The sequence below is a fragment of the Botryllus schlosseri genome, chromosome 12 (genome assembly GCF_051294905.1).
Source record: "Botryllus schlosseri isolate E-star chromosome 12, Bs_hap1, whole genome shotgun sequence".
In the NCBI taxonomy this organism is placed as follows: Eukaryota; Metazoa; Chordata; class Ascidiacea; order Stolidobranchia; family Styelidae; genus Botryllus; species Botryllus schlosseri.
This window is the reverse complement of record NC_137247.1, coordinates 4,323,932-4,344,640: the sequence shown is the minus strand read 5'-3', so window position 1 is coordinate 4,344,640 and position 20,709 is coordinate 4,323,932. Positions and strand designations below refer to the sequence as shown.

At 38.8% G+C, this 20,709-nt stretch overlaps 1 protein-coding gene across 1 annotated transcript; it reads right to left on the bottom strand.

Annotated features, from left to right (window-relative positions):
• Nucleotides 1-612: 612 nt before the first annotated feature.
• LOC145452928 (mRNA (2'-O-methyladenosine-N(6)-)-methyltransferase-like) lies at nucleotides 613-19,351 on the bottom strand. Its single transcript, XM_080331060.1, has 14 exons — nucleotides 19,160-19,351; nucleotides 18,444-18,528; nucleotides 17,367-17,539; nucleotides 16,274-16,398; nucleotides 15,622-15,776; nucleotides 13,636-13,736; nucleotides 11,868-11,998; nucleotides 11,065-11,164; nucleotides 8,430-8,589; nucleotides 7,632-7,804; nucleotides 6,975-7,061; nucleotides 4,623-4,807; nucleotides 3,246-3,515; nucleotides 613-2,451 (listed from the first exon to the last, which is right to left on the bottom strand). Exons 1-14 carry the CDS (start codon nucleotides 19,307-19,309, stop codon nucleotides 2,277-2,279), a joined length of 2,070 nt encoding a protein of 689 aa, XP_080187186.1. The 5' UTR covers nucleotides 19,310-19,351; the 3' UTR covers nucleotides 613-2,276.
• Between the last annotated feature and the right edge of the window lie 1,358 nt (nucleotides 19,352-20,709).

Sequence of the window (20,709 nt, the reverse complement as noted above, 5' to 3'; positions counted from 1 at the left end):
TCATTCGAAATTTCATGCTGGTGACGTCATATTTTGTGATACGATTGTTGATATACAATGTTCTTTCCAATTCTCTACTAGTTGCTGACGATTACCCCTGACGAGTGTCAGCCGAAAATATTCGGGTTCATTTCAATATGAATATACTATTTAATTGTATATTGAAGTTCTGTACCTCCAAGAAGCTCTTCGAATAGGAGAGAGTAAATCACCGTTTCTTTATTGTGCGCGGCTTTGAGAGAATAGATAGTGAAAGCTTGTTATGAGCGCTACCGGGGCAAGCCCCGGCTAGGCATTCACAAAGCGAAAACACAGAAGAGAATTCGATTTTCGCAGAGACTTCGCTATGTATGGGCGTTTGCAAGCGAAAGCACAAGAAGAACGCGGGTTTCGCTGTGATCTCGGTATATATTGATTGCTGTGCGTCTATAAATGGTTAAATTGTTATTGAACAGAATTTTAGGTGGGGCAATGCCCCAGTTGCCCTATAGGACGAGCCGCCACTGGGTGCTACGGTTGTGGCCATGACGCTTCACATAATTAGCCCAACTAAATCCCAAGATATTATAACTCCGAGTATTCTACCTGTGAACTAAATTTCATTCAACAACGTAGCAAAAGGAAACAATGTATTGACGGATTCAAAATTCCAGCAGTAATAGTTCCATAATCGACAAGCCAGCTGTGCCAAAGTACAAAATACGCATGATAAGCACGATAAGGTATCATCGATCACGCAGACTGCAATAATTTTTCGTCTCGTGACAGAACGACCACCCACAACTACGTATGAAATTGCACAATTCAAACAAATTAGTAAGAAACCACCGATCTACTCAACACCGATGCAACAACAACCCGGAATCGTAAAAACTCGATATTTTCACTCAAATACCAACTATCATATATAGATCATTTGATATGATCTGCATTAAAATATCGGGGTAAAATCACGAATTCAAAACGAGGAAAGGTGATTTTGTGTCATTTCAACAAAAGTATCAAAATACGATATAAGAGTAAAAATCAGCTGTAACCGCACCAATTAGAGAGTCGGGTTGAGCAAAATCGAGTGCACGAGAGAGCTGACTCTGAGTCGAGTATTATGCTTTGAGTCGAGCCGAGTATTAAAGTATCAACCATTATGATACCCATAACAGTATGTATGATGTGGAGAGTACCTTTATGCGACCAAAAAAAAACAATGCTGGTTCTCCATCACAATGATAATTTGGTATTTTTCGACCGTTCCTATTTCATTCTACTGTGTGACAATGCTTTGGGTTGATCGCGACTTCATTGTTATGTCATTTCAACTAATGTGTATATGGGGGTTGTTCAAAAACAATTTTTATGAAGGGGATCCCATGGATTCACTGAATAGGTCGCCTAAAAAAACGCTGCACCCCAAATTTGGCTCGATTCCAACCAGTATATGCCGATGCATGGTCAATTGTAATTTTTGATTTAAATATAAAAAATGAATAAAATTTTTCTTCAAATTTTACAGTCAACCCCATGAAATTGTTAATCTGTCTACGGAAACGATGCAAAACAAATTTGACGCGATTCCAAGCCATAGAAGCGAAGATATTTGAGTTCTTCGTTCATAATTTTGGGATTTTCTATTGGTATTTTTGAAAATCCAAAATTTCAAACTGCAACAACTTCGCTTCTACGGGATGGAATTCCTTCAAATTTGTTTTGCAATGTTTTTGTAGACAGCTTAATAATTTCGTGGGGTTGACTGTAAAATTCGAAGATTTTTTTTCATTTCGTATAATAAATTCAAAAATTTCAATTGCTTCTGCGTCGGCGTTTACGGTTGGAATTCCGTCAAATTTGTTTTGCATCGTTTTTGTAGACAGCTCAATAATTTCGTGGGGTTGACTGTAAAATTCGAAGATTTTTTTTCATTTCGTATAATAAATTCAAAAATTTCAATTGCTTCTGCGTCGGCGTTTACTGGTTGGAATTCCGTCAAATTTGTTTTGCATCGTTTTTGTAGACAGCTAAACAGTTTTACGGGGTTTAAGGTACAATTTAAAAAACTCATTTTTTTCTTCTATAATACATTGAAAAATTTCAATTGGCTCTTACTTACTCTCACTGGAATAGAGCTTATGATTTCAGTATTGGTAAAAATCATCTTTCTCGACTCTAATCATTACAATGCTCGATTCAGATCGGAGTACACGGTCCATTGTGCTCAGCCCGGGTCGGTGGCGCAAGCTATTTACAAAAATATCCCTAAGAAACAAAATCGAAATGCATTCTCACGGAGAATGATTGGTGGGCGAAGTTTTCTCCGTGCAGCTCCTGCTTTTGGGTTGAAAAGCGTTCAAGAGTTCGCGTAAGCGCGCCGGCGTGGGGCCCCACTTTTCGAAACCGGCGTCGTTTTGAAGGAAAAACAGCAGTGTTCCGTGCACCGACTTGTGATATACCTCGCTCCTGCGAAAGAAAAAAAATGACGGCGTCAATGCGGAGATAGAGAATGAATGTTAATTACAACTAGGAATAGGACGTTGTATATTTTTGTCCTTGATGTTTTGCAGCATATACTAGGGTTACCATAGACCATAGGATTTACTCTTTTTTGAAAGTGTCCTCGGAGGACGCCCCAATGTCCTCTTTTTTGAGATTTTGTCCTCTTTTTTCAGAATTTCCGTCAAATTTACGGCAAAATTCGACTGAAATACCATAAACGAGCGCCGAAGTAACGCTCCGGCGGGCATTTCGAGAGCTGATCTCGAAAGTTGACCTTTTTTTTTGTTTTTTATAGTCAACCACCTGATAATGTGAAAAAAACTGTATTTTGGGCGCTTAGCGAGAAAATTGACCTTTTTCTTCTTTTTAGTCGACCGACCACGACGTGGAAAAAATTGACCATTTTTTCAGTTTTTTCCCCCGGATTCGCCAGTTTCAAAATTATGAAAAAGTGTCCTCTTTTCAGATTTCCAAAATATGGTAACTCCCGCATACACACCGACTCGTGATATGCAGTGTACATACCGATACACACGGTAACATAACAATTCTATCAAGAAGCCAGTAAAATTTGAAAAAAAAAATTTTTTAATACCCCTAATATGCATACTAAGAGTGCATGATGTGCATACGCCGAAACAACCACTCGAGTAAGTTTTACAATCAGGCAAAAACCAACTCCAAAATGAAAGAAGTGCTTCTCGGTCCGTTACCGACCACTTCAAGCATCCACAAAGCAGACAAACGACCCAACTCACTCTGGCGCTATATGCTGCAGCCCGCTACGGTACTCGTGCTCGAAAGCCGGAATGAGCACTTGCTTCCTCTTAAACTTGCTGTTCTCCATGTGCAGCGTAGCCACCGGGGTGGGGTCTCTCCATTCGGGCACAAAAACGATGAAGGAGAGAGGCTTGTCGGACTGCGCCAGCAGCCTCTCGAAATGGTCCACCATCGCTTCCATGAGCTCTTCGGCGAAAGGGGCGTTGGCCTCGAACGAGCCACTCACGGGGAAGAACTGCAGAATGGGCCTGCAGAATTTCGATAATATTAATAAATAATATGAGACTCTCGAAGGTATTAGACTTCAATGCCTAATCCAACAATATATCATATTGAAATAAACCCGAATATTTTAGTTTGACACTTGTCAGGGGTAATCCTTGGCTACTAGTAGACATTATAGTAGTGATTTGGCTGTTGATATATCATGTCCTTTTGAAATCTCTACCAGTTGCTGACAAATTAACCCGAAAAAGTAAGGGTTTATTTCAATACGAATATATTAGTCCATTGAAAATATATAATAACAAATGTAAGTACGTGAAGTAGTACGCGTATGTCTTCCACTTCTATTCGAGTACGTGTCTTTGAATACTGCATTGTAGACACACTCCTACTTCTATTTGAGTACCGTAAACCGTGGTTACTTTGGACACTAAAGTAAAACATTTAAATGGTTATTGATGAAAAACTGCAGCCGTTGAAGGTCCAATTCTTTTCTATAGTCTCGCTAAAATGTGGATTCATTTCTCTACCACCACATAAACTTGATCCATCATTGATAAATTAACGGCGGGGGTAAATTTCATCAAAATTGATGGTTGCTAACCTTCTTACAACCAAACATTGATAGCGTGTGAGCCATGGATTGAAAAGTTGACAGCAGACGCCTCTAAGTATTCTTAATCCATGGCAGAAATCTCAGCAGGCTCTACCTCAGATAAATATGAGAAAATGCCATGCGTGAAGTAACCCATTCCTATTTTATTAGAAAAAGGTAACTTTGAACAAAGCGATTAAGTGAATTCAATAAAATATGGTCTTTATTTATGACAATGAAGATTTTGGATTACTCAATTTTATTCTTTGCTCAATTACCCTAAAAAACAGGAAACTTACTTCCCCAAAATAAAATGAAAAATTGTATAAAATTGTCTGAAGTAACCTCGGTTTACGGCAGGCGTTTCTGAATAGCTAGCAACTCACACTATGTGTAAATTCAAGGCCCTAATTCTCCTTCTACTCCTACTCAAGAACACAGTACTTCTACTTGAGAAACCGCAGTGACCTACGGAGAATCTTATTCTTATAAAATTCAATTATCAAACCAAGACACAATGGCAATATTGACTCACCCGCTCGAACCGAAGTAAGCGTCCGTGTCCACAGAGGCGGAGCAGTAATGCTTGAAGTAACAATTTAGCGGAGAAGCGAAACACTCCATCGTCACGCCAAACACTTCGTTAAGACATTTGAACACTGGAACAGGCAACGCGCCTTGTAGCACCACGCCCTCGTACTGATTTGGACCGAATATGGTCTACAAAAACAGAGTAGGATTAGTACATTCGACGCTGATCAGCAAATACATCTACTGAACACGAGAAAAGTCCTCGGTATGCAAAGATAGGCTGCTAGCAGCATTTGGCGTGTAGGTATGTATACTACATACACAAAATTCCATGCGATTTTTAGAGTTGTGATCACTCGAGACATTTTCTCAAAATACGGAAATGACTCGACTCGAGTCAATCTGTGTATTGACTTGGACCAGACTTGTACAAACTACACTGGACTTTCAAAAAGCGCAACTACAACTACAACTAGAGCTACCCAATTTTCAAAATCCACAACTAGAACTAGAACTAGAACTACTTCATTTTCAAAATCCGCAACTAGAACTAGAACTATTCAATTCTCAAAATCAGTAACTAGAACTAGAACTACTAACAAATAATTGTTAGTTAGTTGACCATCAACTAACTAAATGTTTAGTTTGTACAAGTCTGACTTGGACTCGAGTCATTGTCATATGACTCGAGACTGAGAAAGCCAAGACCGACATTTCATTGTAATTTCGTAGAATAGTTAAGTAACAGCACTGTTGGTATTTCGCATATTGGTACTGGTACTTGAAAATGCGACCAGAAACTGCTGTAAGTGAGGAAAATTAGTGTGCCCGTACTATAAATGCGAACCATTCGATATCACCAAACAGAGCTATAAAAAGTGGGTTCAAGAAGACTTTAACTGGCAACACAATGACTTGGACAATGACTAGAGCAGTGGTCGGGAACCTATGGCTCGCGAGCCATATATGGCTCTTTTGGGTATTAGATATGGCTCTTTGCCAAATATTTATTTTTGTATTGAATTGATCAAATTTGCAACGACTTGTTGGTAAATTTTCATCACGGCCAAAATAATTATTCTCGTGGCAGTGTAAACATGTCATCAAGAGGTAGAGCCAATATCGCCTTCAGGATTAAGGGCTCGGATCCCCTCTTTTCAAAATCATCAAATTTAGGTTACTGTCACGCCGGCGGCCAATATCACTCGCGAATTCTATGTACCCGACTCGAAATCTCGAATTGTGCGATACGTTTATTAATCAAAGAGCATAGCAGACACGGCGCAGCCCATTTCAAAACGCAGTTTTCAAATACGCATTGTCTTCCTGATCTACGTCGCGAAATGAACTGTTGTGAATGTGACAATTACAAACTCGAATTACAAACAACGGCACAGCTATCCACGTTCTTGATCAGTAAGCATAGCTCTGTGTAGTACCGGCGATAGAATGTAGGCGTGTAGCGCAATGTTATGTTACCGCCTAATACTTTGAGAAGTCGATAAGTATTTAGATATTCGTAATCAGTGTGACAGTGACATTCGATTAATATCAGTTATATTGAATTCTTAGCTACTTATGAATTGCGTTATCAAGGGTGAGGCTTGGTCCGTCTGTTCTATACCTCTCGTTTCGACCCATATTTCCGAACAACAAATACCAGATTTTACAGAGAAAATATGGCGCACACGAGGATCCCCATGTAGTGAGTTCGGATTAGTGCTACCATGACGTCATGAATTTTCAATTGTGACGTTACAGTTGATTGGCATGTATGGCTCTTTGGGAGTTGAGATGGAAAAAATTGGGCCAATATGGCTCTTCGGACAAAAAAGGTTCCCGACCACTGGACTAGAGTCACAATACCATGACACGGACTCGACCCTCTGTTCGTTGACTTGGACTCGGACTTGACTCGGTGGTGAATTGAAAATGACTCGACTTGACTCAAGTCAAAACTATAAAAGTGAGATTGAATCGTGACTCAGAGCCTTGTGACTTGGTTACAACCCTGACAATAATGTTGCCAGATGGTTCAGTATCAAGCACATATCAACGATCCAACGCCTCTAAGGTACCCCACAGAGAATTATTTCCAATAGAATCACGCTTTTGAATTGTCTGAGTTCTGCAAATGAGTTTTTCAATGATTCTGATCTGATACATTTCAGCTTGGGGTAAGAGAACGGCCAAAAGCTCACTGAACTCGGTACAATACACAACAGCTGACTGTATATGTGAATATTTTGACAAAATTTATAAATGATTAGAAAACCCACGCCTGCGCTAGGAGCAACATCGCTCTAGGAGCAACATCGCTCGGGGTGATTCTGCATGAGTTCCAATCTTAACGCACCTGATATCTCCTTAAAAGGCACCAGACACGCGGCAGGAAGTTTGTCAGCGTTGGATCATCGTGGCAACCGTACCGATACAGAGATTCCTACAACATAAAGGGTAACCTTATGTCACTTACATACAATGAACGCATCTTGAGATTCGAAATTATTCTGTCAACCCCATAAAATTGTTAGGCCATCAGTAGAGATGATGCACACCAAATGTGGCTCAATTCCAACCACTAGAAGCGGAGTTATTGCGGTGGAAAAATTTGGATTAGAATAAAATGGATTTACGGTGGCTAACTCTTCGATTATTTATTATAAAATCGTGGAATTGGAAATTTTTCTACTGCAATAACCTCGCTTCTAGTGGTTGGAATTGAGCCACATTTGGTGTGCATCATCTCTACTGACAGCCTAAAAATTTTTATGGGGTTGGCAGAAAAATTTTGAAAATATATTTTTTGGTTTTCTAATGATAAATTCAAAGCTTTCTACTGCAAGGAAATCGCTTCTACTGGTTTGAATGAAGCCGAAGTTAATGTGCAGCGTTGTTTTCACCAACCTAACAATTTTATCAAGTAGCCAGTGAAATCTGAAGAAAAAGTTTTTACTGAACAGACCTTGCTACAGATATTTGAGAAAAATTTACATCAGTAGAGTGTTCTCACCAATTTTTCCATGAATCTCTTATTTATTCGCAGAAGCTCGTTTTTATAAGTCAAGTTGACGTGGGTTTTGTCGATATCTTGTGTGACTCCCGATAACGGGGGTGACGGAGTTATCATGGCGCAGGGGGCCCCCGGAACCAAATTTGCGGTGGGTTTCGGTTGGGGCGGTATGTCTGAAATAGGATGACATGAAAAGGATTACAATAGTCGGTAATGAGTCAAATCATTTATATAGCTCAATAATATAAACACTATATCAACCAATAAGAACAGGGTCTATTCAGCAACTGATAAATAGACTCACAAGTGAAGTGGTCAAAGAGGTCAGCTTTGCTATCAAAGTAATATGCTTTAAATTTACACTCGGCTACATGTCCTGAAAAGCGCATTACCAGCAGGGCTGTAATGATTAGAGTAGCAATTTTTCGTTGACTCAATTTGCGTATTGACTTGACTTGTAGCATACTTGAGTCATAAGACTCGAGAAATTTTGTATTACTGGACCGATAATTGACGAATAGGCACAATAAATCAGGGTTGTAATGACTCAAATTTTTGGCGACTCGGCTTGACTCGAGTCATATTTTCAAATGCGTAAAATGACTCGACTCGAGTGGTGAATTGAAATTGACTTGATTTGACTCAAGTCAAAACTATCAAAGTAAGGTCGACTCGTGACCTTGTGACTTGGTTACAACCCTGGCACTTCGTTACTGACCAGTGACCACCTCTGGTATTGGACAAGTTTCAAGTTTCAATTTGAATTGTATAAGATTAAAGTCACGAAAGCCTGCCTACCTATCCGATGCTCACGCAGCGTCGCCGTGGCTTTATCGTATATCTTTTTCGAATACTCCCTGGCCATGTGATACATTTTGGCGCAGATCGACTCCACCGAGCTTTTGGCCGTTTGTGCCAGGTGCGGACCGCACTGACGTCGTAGGTGGCTCAGTCTGTCCTGTAAAAGAATGACGATACACTAACCGGGGGTCAGGACAGTGGTTAGCGGCCATTGACCGACTACATGGGTGATGATCAGATTATGAATTGAGTCTGACACTAGAGGGCGATTATTTTTTACATGTCAAAAAAGTCTAAATTAGGTCAAATTTGTAGCGTCAGGTTAAAAAATGTCAAAATTGTTTACAAAGTTAAAACTTTTTTGCAACCTGCATTTCGTTTGTATCGTGGATTTTGCACTGTCGGTGAACTTATCATTTGACATTTTACAGCTAGTAGCCTACTTTATAGGCCTAGCGTTGTAGACGGCCCATTGTCTGCTCATTGTGAATCATAAACATTCAAATGAAACAAATAGGTTGACATGGTGTTTTGCTCAACGTACCGCTATTTCCCAACTGAAGCAAGGCTGCATGGGCATTGCAAGGTTCCTATATCAAGAAGCGCATGATGAAAAATTGTGATGTAGACAACATTTCCAGAATGAAACAACACGGTTTGTCGCCAGCAGTGTACGCACAACTTCTTCCTCCATTCTTGGCAAGCTACTTAGTAATGACAGACACTTTCTACCCGAGAATGTAGGAAAGTATCTTTCGATGTACTACAAATTTTTTAAATTATTTCTACCATAATGTGTAATGTAACTACTGAAATTCTTCATAGGGCCAGATTTCGTTGAAATAAGGTTTTTTCATGTAAAAATCTTTCAGTTTTTGAGGTAAAGAAGTTTTTTGAGGTCAAACTACTTCGTAAGGACACACAGTTCCAATCAGAAATGACCATAAGTAGTACAATTCTAAAATTATGGGGGAAAACACCTAATTTGCATACGTCAGGCCAAATTTGGTCAAATTTAGGATTTTTAGGGTGAAAAAATGTCACAATTTTGATTTTTTAGCACAAAATCTTCCGTTTTTTAGGTAAAAAAATCGACCTATTCATGATAATCAGCTCTTAGTGGAAAAGTGTGTACAATTTCAATACTAGCCTCTCGCTGATCAACCCGAATTATTACAATTAATCCTAGATTCAGATTCGCGTACTCCGATCATTGCACTTGGTAGGCCCTACTAGTCATAAGGCCCGGTAGCAGATTGCAAATTGAAGCGCGGCCAAATATTTGCTCAAAGGTTTCCGACCGGTCAGTGTGTTTGCATTGCGTGATCACTTTCCGACGCACGTGGCTCATCGTACATCAATTAGCGGCATTCCAACTGGGCGGCACAATGCTGCTAAATAACGCCTTGCGATAGACACATCTTCACATCGTACACGACAAATTATATTGCAACAGATAATTTTTGTTACAAAATTTTATCAATACCACATATGATCGAAAAATACCATTATTCGCACCGTTATGATGTCATAATAAGTGATGCTTATATGCTTTGCTCTAACTAAGCCTATCACTCGATTCAGAATTTTGCTCAGCCCTACTAGCATCAGGAATTTGAAATTAAATGTTCGAACCGGACGTCCGCACTGCAAATGACAACTAGCCTACATTTTAGACATCCCCATGGCAACATATCCTGTAAAGCTGGTAATGTTCACAAGGACCAGATATCCCAAGTTTAACCATTACAATGGGTCGCGCTACTTGAATAGCTCTCAGCAGACTTGGACAACTAGAAAATTTGTGGTATTTCCAAATTAAATTAGAATGATATGAACACTAGGGCCCTTCAAAAATGACTTTTTTTCTCAAATCGTACTGGCTATTGATAAAATTGTTAGGTTACCTAATTTAAGCCTAGGCCTACACACAAAATTTGGTTCAATTCCAGCCAGTAACCGCATTGCTACAGGAGAAGAAAGTGTCTATTTATTATATAAAAATAAATAATAAAAAATTTGAAAATTTTCTGTTCACCCCATGAAAGTGTTAGGCTGTCTATAGAAACGACGCTCACCAAATTTGGTTCAATTCCAACAAGTGGAAGCGGAGTTATTGCAGTCGAAAGATTTGGATTTGAATAAAATAGTATTTACGGTGAGCACAACTGTAATAAATAAACAAAGAATCGGGCACCGTAAATACTATTTTATAAAAATCCAAATTTTTCGACTGAGATAACTTTTTATTTATTTTTACATAATAAATAGAAACTTTCTTCTCCTGTAGCAATGCGGCTACTGGCTGGAATTGAACCAAATTTTGTGTGTAGGCTTAAATTAGGTAACCTAACAATTTTATCAAGTAGCCAGTACGATTTGAGAGAAAAAGTCATTTTTGAAGAGCCCTAATGTACACACGTTTTTACAAATTAGATCAAAATTACACCTACATATTTTTCTGAATTAGATTAGAATTACAATTAGTGAATTCGCTAAAACTTCAGATCATATCAAACCAGAGTTCATCCTCATCAGTATGAGAACGGAAAATGTCTGCGCGGCAAGCTGATCTCTTTTCGCGCCATACACTAAAATGCAATAAAAACAAGCAGTATTCACGCAAACTAACCAAGTAATCCTCTAAAAGAGCGTTTTGCTCCTTACGCAACCATGAAAATGTCTCTTCAGTCTGCCATTTGACTTGCTTGCGACTTTCGGCCGTCGTGTTCCTGCGAATAACCAATTGAAAATACCGGTAACAGAAATTACTCAAAGATACTCTCGGAGGTGAAGAACTTCAATATACAATTGAATAACAGATTCGTCTTGAAACAAACCCGGGTATATTCGGCTGATACTCGTCAGGGGTAATCGTCAGGCAGTAGTAGAGAATTGGAAGGACCATTGCACATCAACAATTGTATCCCATAATATGACGTCACCAGCATGAAATTTTGAACAAAAGAGCGTTTAATGTACTATTTTTAGATTTTAATATCATAGAATTGAAAAACATATCAACATTGAAATAAACCCGAACATTTTCAGCTGACACTCGTCCGGGGTGGTCCTCAGAACCAGTAGAGAATTGAAAAGAACTTTGCACATCAACAATCGTATCACCAAATATGACATCACAGGCATAAAAATTCAAAAAACAAAGACTTTGTGAGGCAGAGATGTGTACAATGACAGATTCACAGCATTCCAATGTACATACTATTAGTTTGCAAACTGAAATGGTCTTGGCCTGTCTTGAGAGACCGTAATTATAGTTACTTTGACAGCATCTACTCCGGACAAGAGGAGACTTCCTTTTTCAAAAATGAACTCAATTCTCAGTAATGAGATTCGATGTATTCCAAGAACTGCCGTTAGGATTCAACCTTGATTTGCAGCTAAAAAAATCAACGCGAATTGAAACCAACCGACCTTGTTTCAATCATTTTCTTGGCGGCCTCCGCGTAACAGAACAGCTGCTTCCTAGCATCAGAAAGATACTTTATCCTCGACAACCTTATCGGGATATCGTGCATGATCTCACGATACATGGCAGGAGACACCTGATGAAGAAAACCATAATTCGCGCGTTGCAGTCATGACGTACAAACGGCCGGGTTAGTTGGATAAGTGCATTAGGCCACGCCAACTCCATTCAGGTATAATAGCAATTAGCAAAGAGTGATGTATATTATTGTAAAATTCTGCATGAAAATGATGGTGTCCGACTAATCATACTGTATGGATGTTATCTATCCTTACATAGGCTCACTGTAGACAGATAATCTGAAATTTCATTATTTTGGATTCGGATTTCAACCTAGTATGCATGCACATTGCACACTGCACAAGTCTTGTTGTAAAGGGCCACATTACTATCCCAGTATGCATTGAATATTGGAAGCATCGAACAATATTCTTTGTATAGGCCTAACAGCTCAGACCTCACAATGCAGACTTGGACAACTAGATAATTTCAATTACACTAATTTGAGCAAAATGCCGGCAATCTAATTCTAATCTGATTTGTTAAATTTTTCTAGGCTCCAATTTAAATTCTAATCGAGTGTCTGGTTTTCCTGAAAATGCTATAGTAGAATTGTATAACGCGAAACAAGATAACCTTGCCGTACAGTACAGACATTTGTCGTTCTCATGAATATGAGAACAAACTCTTTACTAGGAACTGAATTAATTCAATTTTCAAGTTTTCACGAATTCAGAAATTCTAATAATTTTAACCTAAATTGGAAAACTGTAGCTATAATTCTAATTGTAGTCTAATTTGGAAAACGGTCTAGCTATAATTCTAATTACAATCTAATTTGGAAAAAACTGTACCGTAGCTATAATTCTACTTCTACTCTAACTTGGAAAAAAAATGTGTAGGCTATCTATAATTCTAATTTCAGTGTAATTTGGGGAAAAACTTTAAATATCATTCTACTTCTATTCTGAATTGGAAAAAAAACTGTAGCTATGTATGATTTTAATTCTAATCTAATTTGAAAAAATACCTGTGTAGCTATAATTCTAATTTTAGGCTAGTTTGAAAAAAAAAACTGTATAGCTATACTATAATTCTAATTTTAGTCCAATTTCGAAAAAAATGTGTAGCTATGTACCATTCCAATTCTAATCTAATTCGGAAAAGCTTGAAATTTCCTAGTTGCCCGAGTCTGCCACAGTGAATCTCTTGCTGGCTACCAGTAAAAAATAACAGGATTTCCTGCTGTGTTACAGGATCCGAGTGAAGTGTTAATTATGTTACATACAGCAGATTGAAAATCTGAACGGTTACCTTGCCAGTAAGCAGGATAACCTTGGTAGAGAATATCACAATATAACTACTTGGTGTGCAACACTTGCACGGAAATTTCATCAACAAAACACAGCCCATGAAATTTGAGACGCATTAACAACAAATTCTAGGTAACACAGACGTTTACCACTACGGCGGCATTTAAAGTACCTTATTCCCATAATAAAATCGGTCCTCGAGAGGCAATCAAATGTTAACATATCGAGTGATTAAATTACAGAATTGTAGCCTACCGTTAGCGCTAAATCTAATACTAAGTTACAACAATATCTTGACCATTGTGGATCTTGTAAGAGGGTCCATAGCTTTCCTCATTAGTCTGTAATAGTTGTAAAATGGAATGTGAAAAGTGAACGCAGACTAGGCAAAGGCGCTCACTTCGTTCGGGCAGTCGGTGGGTAATATCGGATCGCAGCCGCGATCGGAAACTTTTCTCTCCAAAATCCAACGGTTGAAAGACTCGTGGGGCGCGTCAATTCCTAAATATCATAGATAGGTTTTTATCACAGACACATAACAAAATTGCAATGTAAACTAGGAGACAACGAAAGGCCAGGGTTGTAACCAAGTCACAAGGTTCCGAGTCACAAGTCAATTTCACTTTTATAGTTTTGACTCGAGTCCAGTCGAATCATTTTCAATTCACCAATGAGTGAAGACCGAGTCATACTGTTGTGACTCGAGTCCAAGTCATGATGTTCAATGTTCAGTTTTCAGTTCAAGCGATATAGAATGGGTCGCATTCGTAATATCATATTTTCCTCAGTCGCAACAGTTTCTGGCCCTATTTCCCAAGTATCAGGACTGATAGACGACATACCAATCATGTGGTGACTTTACTATTCTTCTAAGTATAACGAAATATCTGTCAGTCCTAGTCTCGAGTCATATAACTTGGTTCAAGTCATGCACATTGCCTCAAGTACAAGTCGAGTCAATACAAAAATTGACTCGAGTCACCAAAAAATCGCGACTTGAGTCGAGTCATTACAGCTCTGGTTTCTACAGTGTAAAATGCTATCGAAACTACAATATTCATTGATAATGTGTATAATTTCAGTGCTCGAGGATAACTAGAGAGATAAATAATATAAGATATCTATTTCAAAAATCAATCGTACATAATTGGCTTGAATTGATTCCAAGGAAAAACAATTTTGATGCGATTATGCAGCATAAAGGTGTCTTATTATGTACATGCATGTGTCTTCGAAAGATAGCTGCAGGACAAAACACACTAATGTCAGGAACTGGGGCTTAAAATCAGGCCATAAATGTGATTTGAAGAACATAGATGAAAAGCACTCACACTAAGAGTAAATTCTTCATGTTCAAGTAACCTATTACCTTTTGCAATGTTTGTCTACCCCTGAGTACATATGTAACAGCGATATATCAGTCAACAAAGTCACAACCACAGACTTATTTGCAGGAGCAACTACCGGTAATTTTCCCCAGACACCTTCCCGTGAGTTCAAGCCCCATATGAAATCTTGTAACCCGAGTAAATTGAACGTCTGATAGTTTGTTTCAACCTCTTTCCGTAAACTACGAATTGTGTCAAATTCACTAGCCTAGATAACTTCTTCTATGCCAGTGAACATTGAAATGACGATGTTCAAAGATTCAACAACCATTAGGCTATCTAGAATTGTGGTATTTATGCACGTGGTATTTGACGGCATATTGAGAAATAGTCAATACTGCATTATATAGTCCCTTCACGCAAGAATTTTAAACCATGAAAGTATATCCAACTTTTGATATGTAACTCTAAGCACTTTTATTCAGAAACCTGACCTATTGGAATTATACAACATTCGACTTAAAATTCAAACAATACCTAGCATGGCTTTACGGGGTCAATGAAAGGTCAATGTTCAAACTATAACTGATTGCCTCATTTTGACTTGTGTCCATATTTTGTCACATTTCCAGCGCTTCCCACAGGTCGCAATAGCCACAAACACTAATAACTATACGAGAACGTTAATTAATTATAATCTATTTTCTGGTTTTCCTGAAAATGCTACATTTTCACGCTTATGACGATGAACTCTTTTAAGTAATTCTAATGAGATTTGGAAAGAAACTTTTTAGCTATAAATCTAATTCTCAGGTCAAAAAAGCCTAAAATTTGTTAGTTTTCCAATTATCCCCAATAGGTCCACGTGACCACCTGTGTAATCTTGGGGGTCACACTATATCTTGAAATCAGGCAAAAGGAATACGCATTTGATAAAAACTAGCTTCTTACGTCACAGTTCTGCCATAAAAATTAAAAAATTTGACAAGTCTAGGTATAGCCTCCCCTCTTACCAACCCCTGGTTTCAGTGAGGAAATAGCTTCGACGTAACACTGACCTTCTCGCGAGTGACACATATCCTGATAATGCTGTCTCAGTTGGTTGATAAGGGTGGCCCTGTACCGTTCAGACTCGGGTGTGGGGGGCGGCATGTTGCACGGGGCGCTTTCCATCACAACAACGTCCGTCTTTATGTCGAAATCCCAAAAAATTCTGCAGAGGTGATGCAAGTCAAAGCAGTATTGGCACTCAGGTAGAAGTAAAAATAACATCATAAATGTCTACTCAACACAAGACCAAACTACTTGAAAGCAGAAAGCGAGTACAGGGCTGTAACCGAGTCACAAGGTTCCGAGTCACAAGTCCATCTCACTTTTATAGCTTTGACTCGAATCCAGTCGAGTTATTTTCAATTCACCGCCGACTCAAGTCCAAGTCATTATGTTCACTGTTCCGTTTTTGAGTTCAATCCGCTTCAACCCACTTTCTCAACTGTGCCCAAGTGATATAGAATGGCTCGCGTTCATAATATCGTAATCAAGTTAACCATGGACTAGATATGGATGAAAGAAAATGAGAACTTAACACAAATTGCATTTTCTCAAAATGTGTAAAATAAACAGCAGCTACCTTGATTTCGCAGCAACGACATGCCGGGTTAAACTAGGGACAAATTAAGCAACAGTGAATAATGTTTCACAATTTCATACTCTATCCGGCTGACTTTCCGAGACGCTTCAGTCCAAGGCTCGCACGAGCGTCTCCTTTTCAAAGATATTTCCTTCCGCGATTCATTTTCACTTGACGTTGATGAATGCAGTCCAAGCGGGTCGTCCTACAGCAAAGAGGAGTAGGTATCATAAGAGATTTTTGATGACACAGAGCTTCAATATAAGCCTACAATTAAATAATATATCCACATTGACATGACCCCGAGTATTTTCGGCTGACACTCGTCAGGGGTAATCGTCAGCAACTCACAATGAAAATGCAAATATTCCCGTCGTTTGCTCGCGAGGAGATCCACAGGTAACTAAATAAGCATGCTGCTCTTTCTCGACAGATACTAGCCTATTCATCCTTTGATATTTTCATCAAATCAAGGTAAACATAGATGCTTGCTTATGACTAGTACCCTCATACAACAAAGGTCAATATCAGATTTATGCCGAGATAGACTTGGAGAAATACGTAGCATATTACTTACAACCAGGGTCGTAATGACTCGAGTCACGATTTTCCGACGACTCAACTTGACTCGAGTGATTTTCTCAAAATACGGAAATGACTCGACTTGGACTCGAACCAAGTCATATGACTCGAGACTCAGACGGCCAAGACCGACATTTCCTTGTAATTTCGAAGGTAACCACACTGTTGGGATTTCATCTAATGGTACTGGTACTTGAAAATGAGACCAGAAACTGCTAAAAGTAAGGAAAATTAGCATATTGTAAATCCAAACCATTCGATATCACCAGAGTTATAAAAAGTGAATTCAACTTTAACTGGAAACTGAGAGGCCAACACCATGACTTGGACTTGGGCTCGAGTCATAATACCATGACTTGGACTCGACCGTCCGCTCGCTGACTTGGACTGGACTCGGTGGTGAATTGAAAATTATTCGATGTGACTCGAGTCAAAACTATAAAAGTGAGATTGACTTGTGACTCGGAGCCTTGTGACTTGGTTACAACCCTGCTTACAATTCAACACTGCGTCTACCCGCAACATGGAATTAACAATACAGTTCTATTGCAACATATGCAGCAAGCTTACATCAACAGTGAAATTACTTACAAACGGAGCGGCTCCCGTTGGACTTCTCGGCACAACGCCGCTGGTAGGAAGCTTGGGCATTTCCCATGAAGACTGGTTTGTGAGACTGTTGAAAAAGTAATGCCGGTTCTCTCTCTGACTCCAAAATAATCCCCATCCGGCTTGGATCAATGGCTCGGGTAAACCATTCAACACTGAAAATGTATGGCGCTACTAATAAGACTTGGACAACTCGAAAATATTCACCTTTACAAAGCTAGATCATAATTACATTACCAGCATTTCGCTTTAATTTTGCAACTAAAATTATCTCCATTCAATTTGTTCGAGTACGGTACTAAATTTATATATACTTCACTTTCGAAATAAATTTGAATAAAATAAATATGAATAAAATTTAAAATATAAATTTCTACGGTAAACGCACATCACCAGGTACTCAATTCACGTTACTAAAACTTGCACCAGGTCACTAACTAAATAAGTAGGCATAGTAGTTGGGAAATATTATAATATATAGTTATTGAGTCTTGGTCTTGCAGTGGATTACGACAGGAAGTAACGTTCTTTCTTATGCTAAATATAGCGCAAGAATACATTCACGGATGGGCGATCGCAGGATCACTGCAGTATCTTGACATGCCGCAATAGGAAATCAAGTCAAAACACACAATATCCATCACACTAGTAATCAGTCTAATCACCAAATGAAATGCGATAATTTTAATTCAATTACGATAGCCTACTTTTTATGGTAAAAACATATGTATTTCTGGGCCAGAAATGGGCCTTTCCCACCAGCAAATCATCTTCAGAAATATTTTGAAGTTACATTGTAACTAGAACATATGAAGGCATTGAAAGTTAATAAACCCCCACCACCAGCATTTTCTGGTAAAGAGCCTGTCTGCATTATATATGTATGGATGATTGCATGAATGAAATAACTACAATTGATTTGGTTACTTGAATGACATCGGATCTATTTCATATCATCATTACACAAAAGAGATCAACCAGTCTTTATGTACTAATTATTAGCCTTATATTAATGTGATTAGGCAATCGAGTATATTCATAATATGTCCTATAATTTACCAGCTGGTTCGGAAGCCCTTCGCATCAGAGCGGCAGGATTCGCATGTCGATCTTCAGTAGTGTGGTCATTATTGTTGTAAGAATTCTGAAAGAAGACTCCACAATTTATGATACAAAACTCCTTGGGATTTTATTATCAATCTCCATTTTCCAAATGCAACAACTGATGAAAAAATTATATAGTATTGTAAGATGAAATATTGCACTGCCCTGAAAACAATCAGGTAGGATCTGATCAACAGTCAACACTAATGATTTATTGCTCTGGTTTTTTACATATCATACATATTCATACAAAAAATAGTAGGCTATATCTCTACTTTCTACTTGGGGTAAGCTGGGATGCAGCACCATGAATTTGAACATGGGAATCCCTAAATAGAGAGGAAATTGACATAAATTAAATGTTTATATTACGGTACATATGCCTACTCTTATTCATTATGCAATAGCCTGCATTGTAGCGCAGTAGTATAGGCATACATTTTTCAAATAAACTCAAAAGCAAATGTTTCTGTGATTATAGGGATAATTTAGGGGCGTGATGAGAAAGTCATAGTTACAAAACAGTTGAGATGTAGAGGTATGCAAACTGCTGACTCTGTTGAACTATTTTTATCAAAATCATGCATTCCTATTCATGTCGCCGTAAGCATATGCCTTAAGCACTCCTATACGCAGAAAACGACAACAGCGTACACCGTAACACGACTCACATTGCTTTCGGACATCCCATTATATTCCTTGTTTTGACTCTCTTCCATTTCTTTCATAAATTCCTGATCCACAAAATTCTCCATTTCGGGATTAGAAGTATACCCTTCAACGTCTGACGTACATTTTTCAGAAGTTGATTCCCCTTCCATGATATATTGTGAAGCTGGTAGACGGCGTAATCTTTGTATGCGCAAGGTTGCCGCTGCTTGTGGCGCTACTCCATCTCAGATAAAATGCAAAAGATTGTAAAAAAACATAACTATCCGGTTAAGAAATCTAAGCGGACAAAATCCGGCATTCTTTTAGGACCCAGAATACAATTTGTTATACTGTATTCCGTTCGAGATAGGATCTCATCAATTTGAAACAATATTATATATTCCTTGGTAGTAGTAAAAACCGTCACATGTTCAGATAACGGGGGAGATAGCGTAATGGTGACGATAAAATTTGATTGATTGAAGCGCCTACGAATATGCGGCTCCGGTTCGATTCCCGTAGGAGGTTTATCTTTCTTAATCTAAGATCTAGGCTCCTCTTTCCCAGCCGTCGCCGAGAAAAAGACCCGACTAAAGAAAGCACTCACGAGGAATGGAAAGAACTAGAAAGTGCTGTGGCTTCGAAAAAATCAACATCGAAAAAAATCTGTGACATCGGGCACTCTAGGCCGAGGTGGATGTCAGTCAGTCTAAAAAGATCGCAACTGCATGTCATTCGATTTCCTCTTATCTGTTCATTACATCTCATTGTGTCTTATCGCATTGTGCATTGTGTGTGACTTATTCAGATAGGGTTACCATATCTTGGAAATCTGAAAAGAGGACACTTTTTCAGAATTTTCAGACCTGCAAAACCGGAGTAAATCCAGATAAAATGGTACTTTGTTCCCACTTCGTGGTCCGTTGACTGAAAAAAAGATAGACTTTCTCGCTCAGTGCCCGAAATACAGTTTTTCCTTCACATTATGAGGTGGTTGACAGAAAAAAAAGTCACTCAGCTCCGGAAAGTCCGCCGGAGCGTTACTTCGGTGCTGATTTACGGCATCTCAGTCGCATTTGGCCGTAAATTTGACCAAAATTCACAAAAAAGAGGATAAATCTCAAAATAGAGGACAAAAGGGCGTCATCCGAGGACGCTCTCAAAAAAGTCAAAAATGAGGACAAATCCTCTTATAAGAGGACGTATGGTAACCCTAGATTAGCTGAATCTCACTGTTATCTATGACACAATGACTTGCAAGCAATAAGTTCAATTACCCCCTGCAAAGCACGACCGTCCCGAACAATGTAAATAGATCGCATCATTAATTATGTCGTTTGAATCTAAGATAGTTTCACGATTCAGGCGAGACCGAATGAAAATACATTTTCAATGGGTCACCTTTTTCAGGCGATTGTTGAAGTCGCCAAGAGTGAGCTTTTCTACAACGCCTTGGGTCAAGTTTGCAGACCTAGGAGGTGTGGGGTATTTGCTCCGCATTACGTATTGGCCATCGCTACACAATTCATCAACACCGTCACTTGCCGAAATCGATAGCGTGTTTCACTGT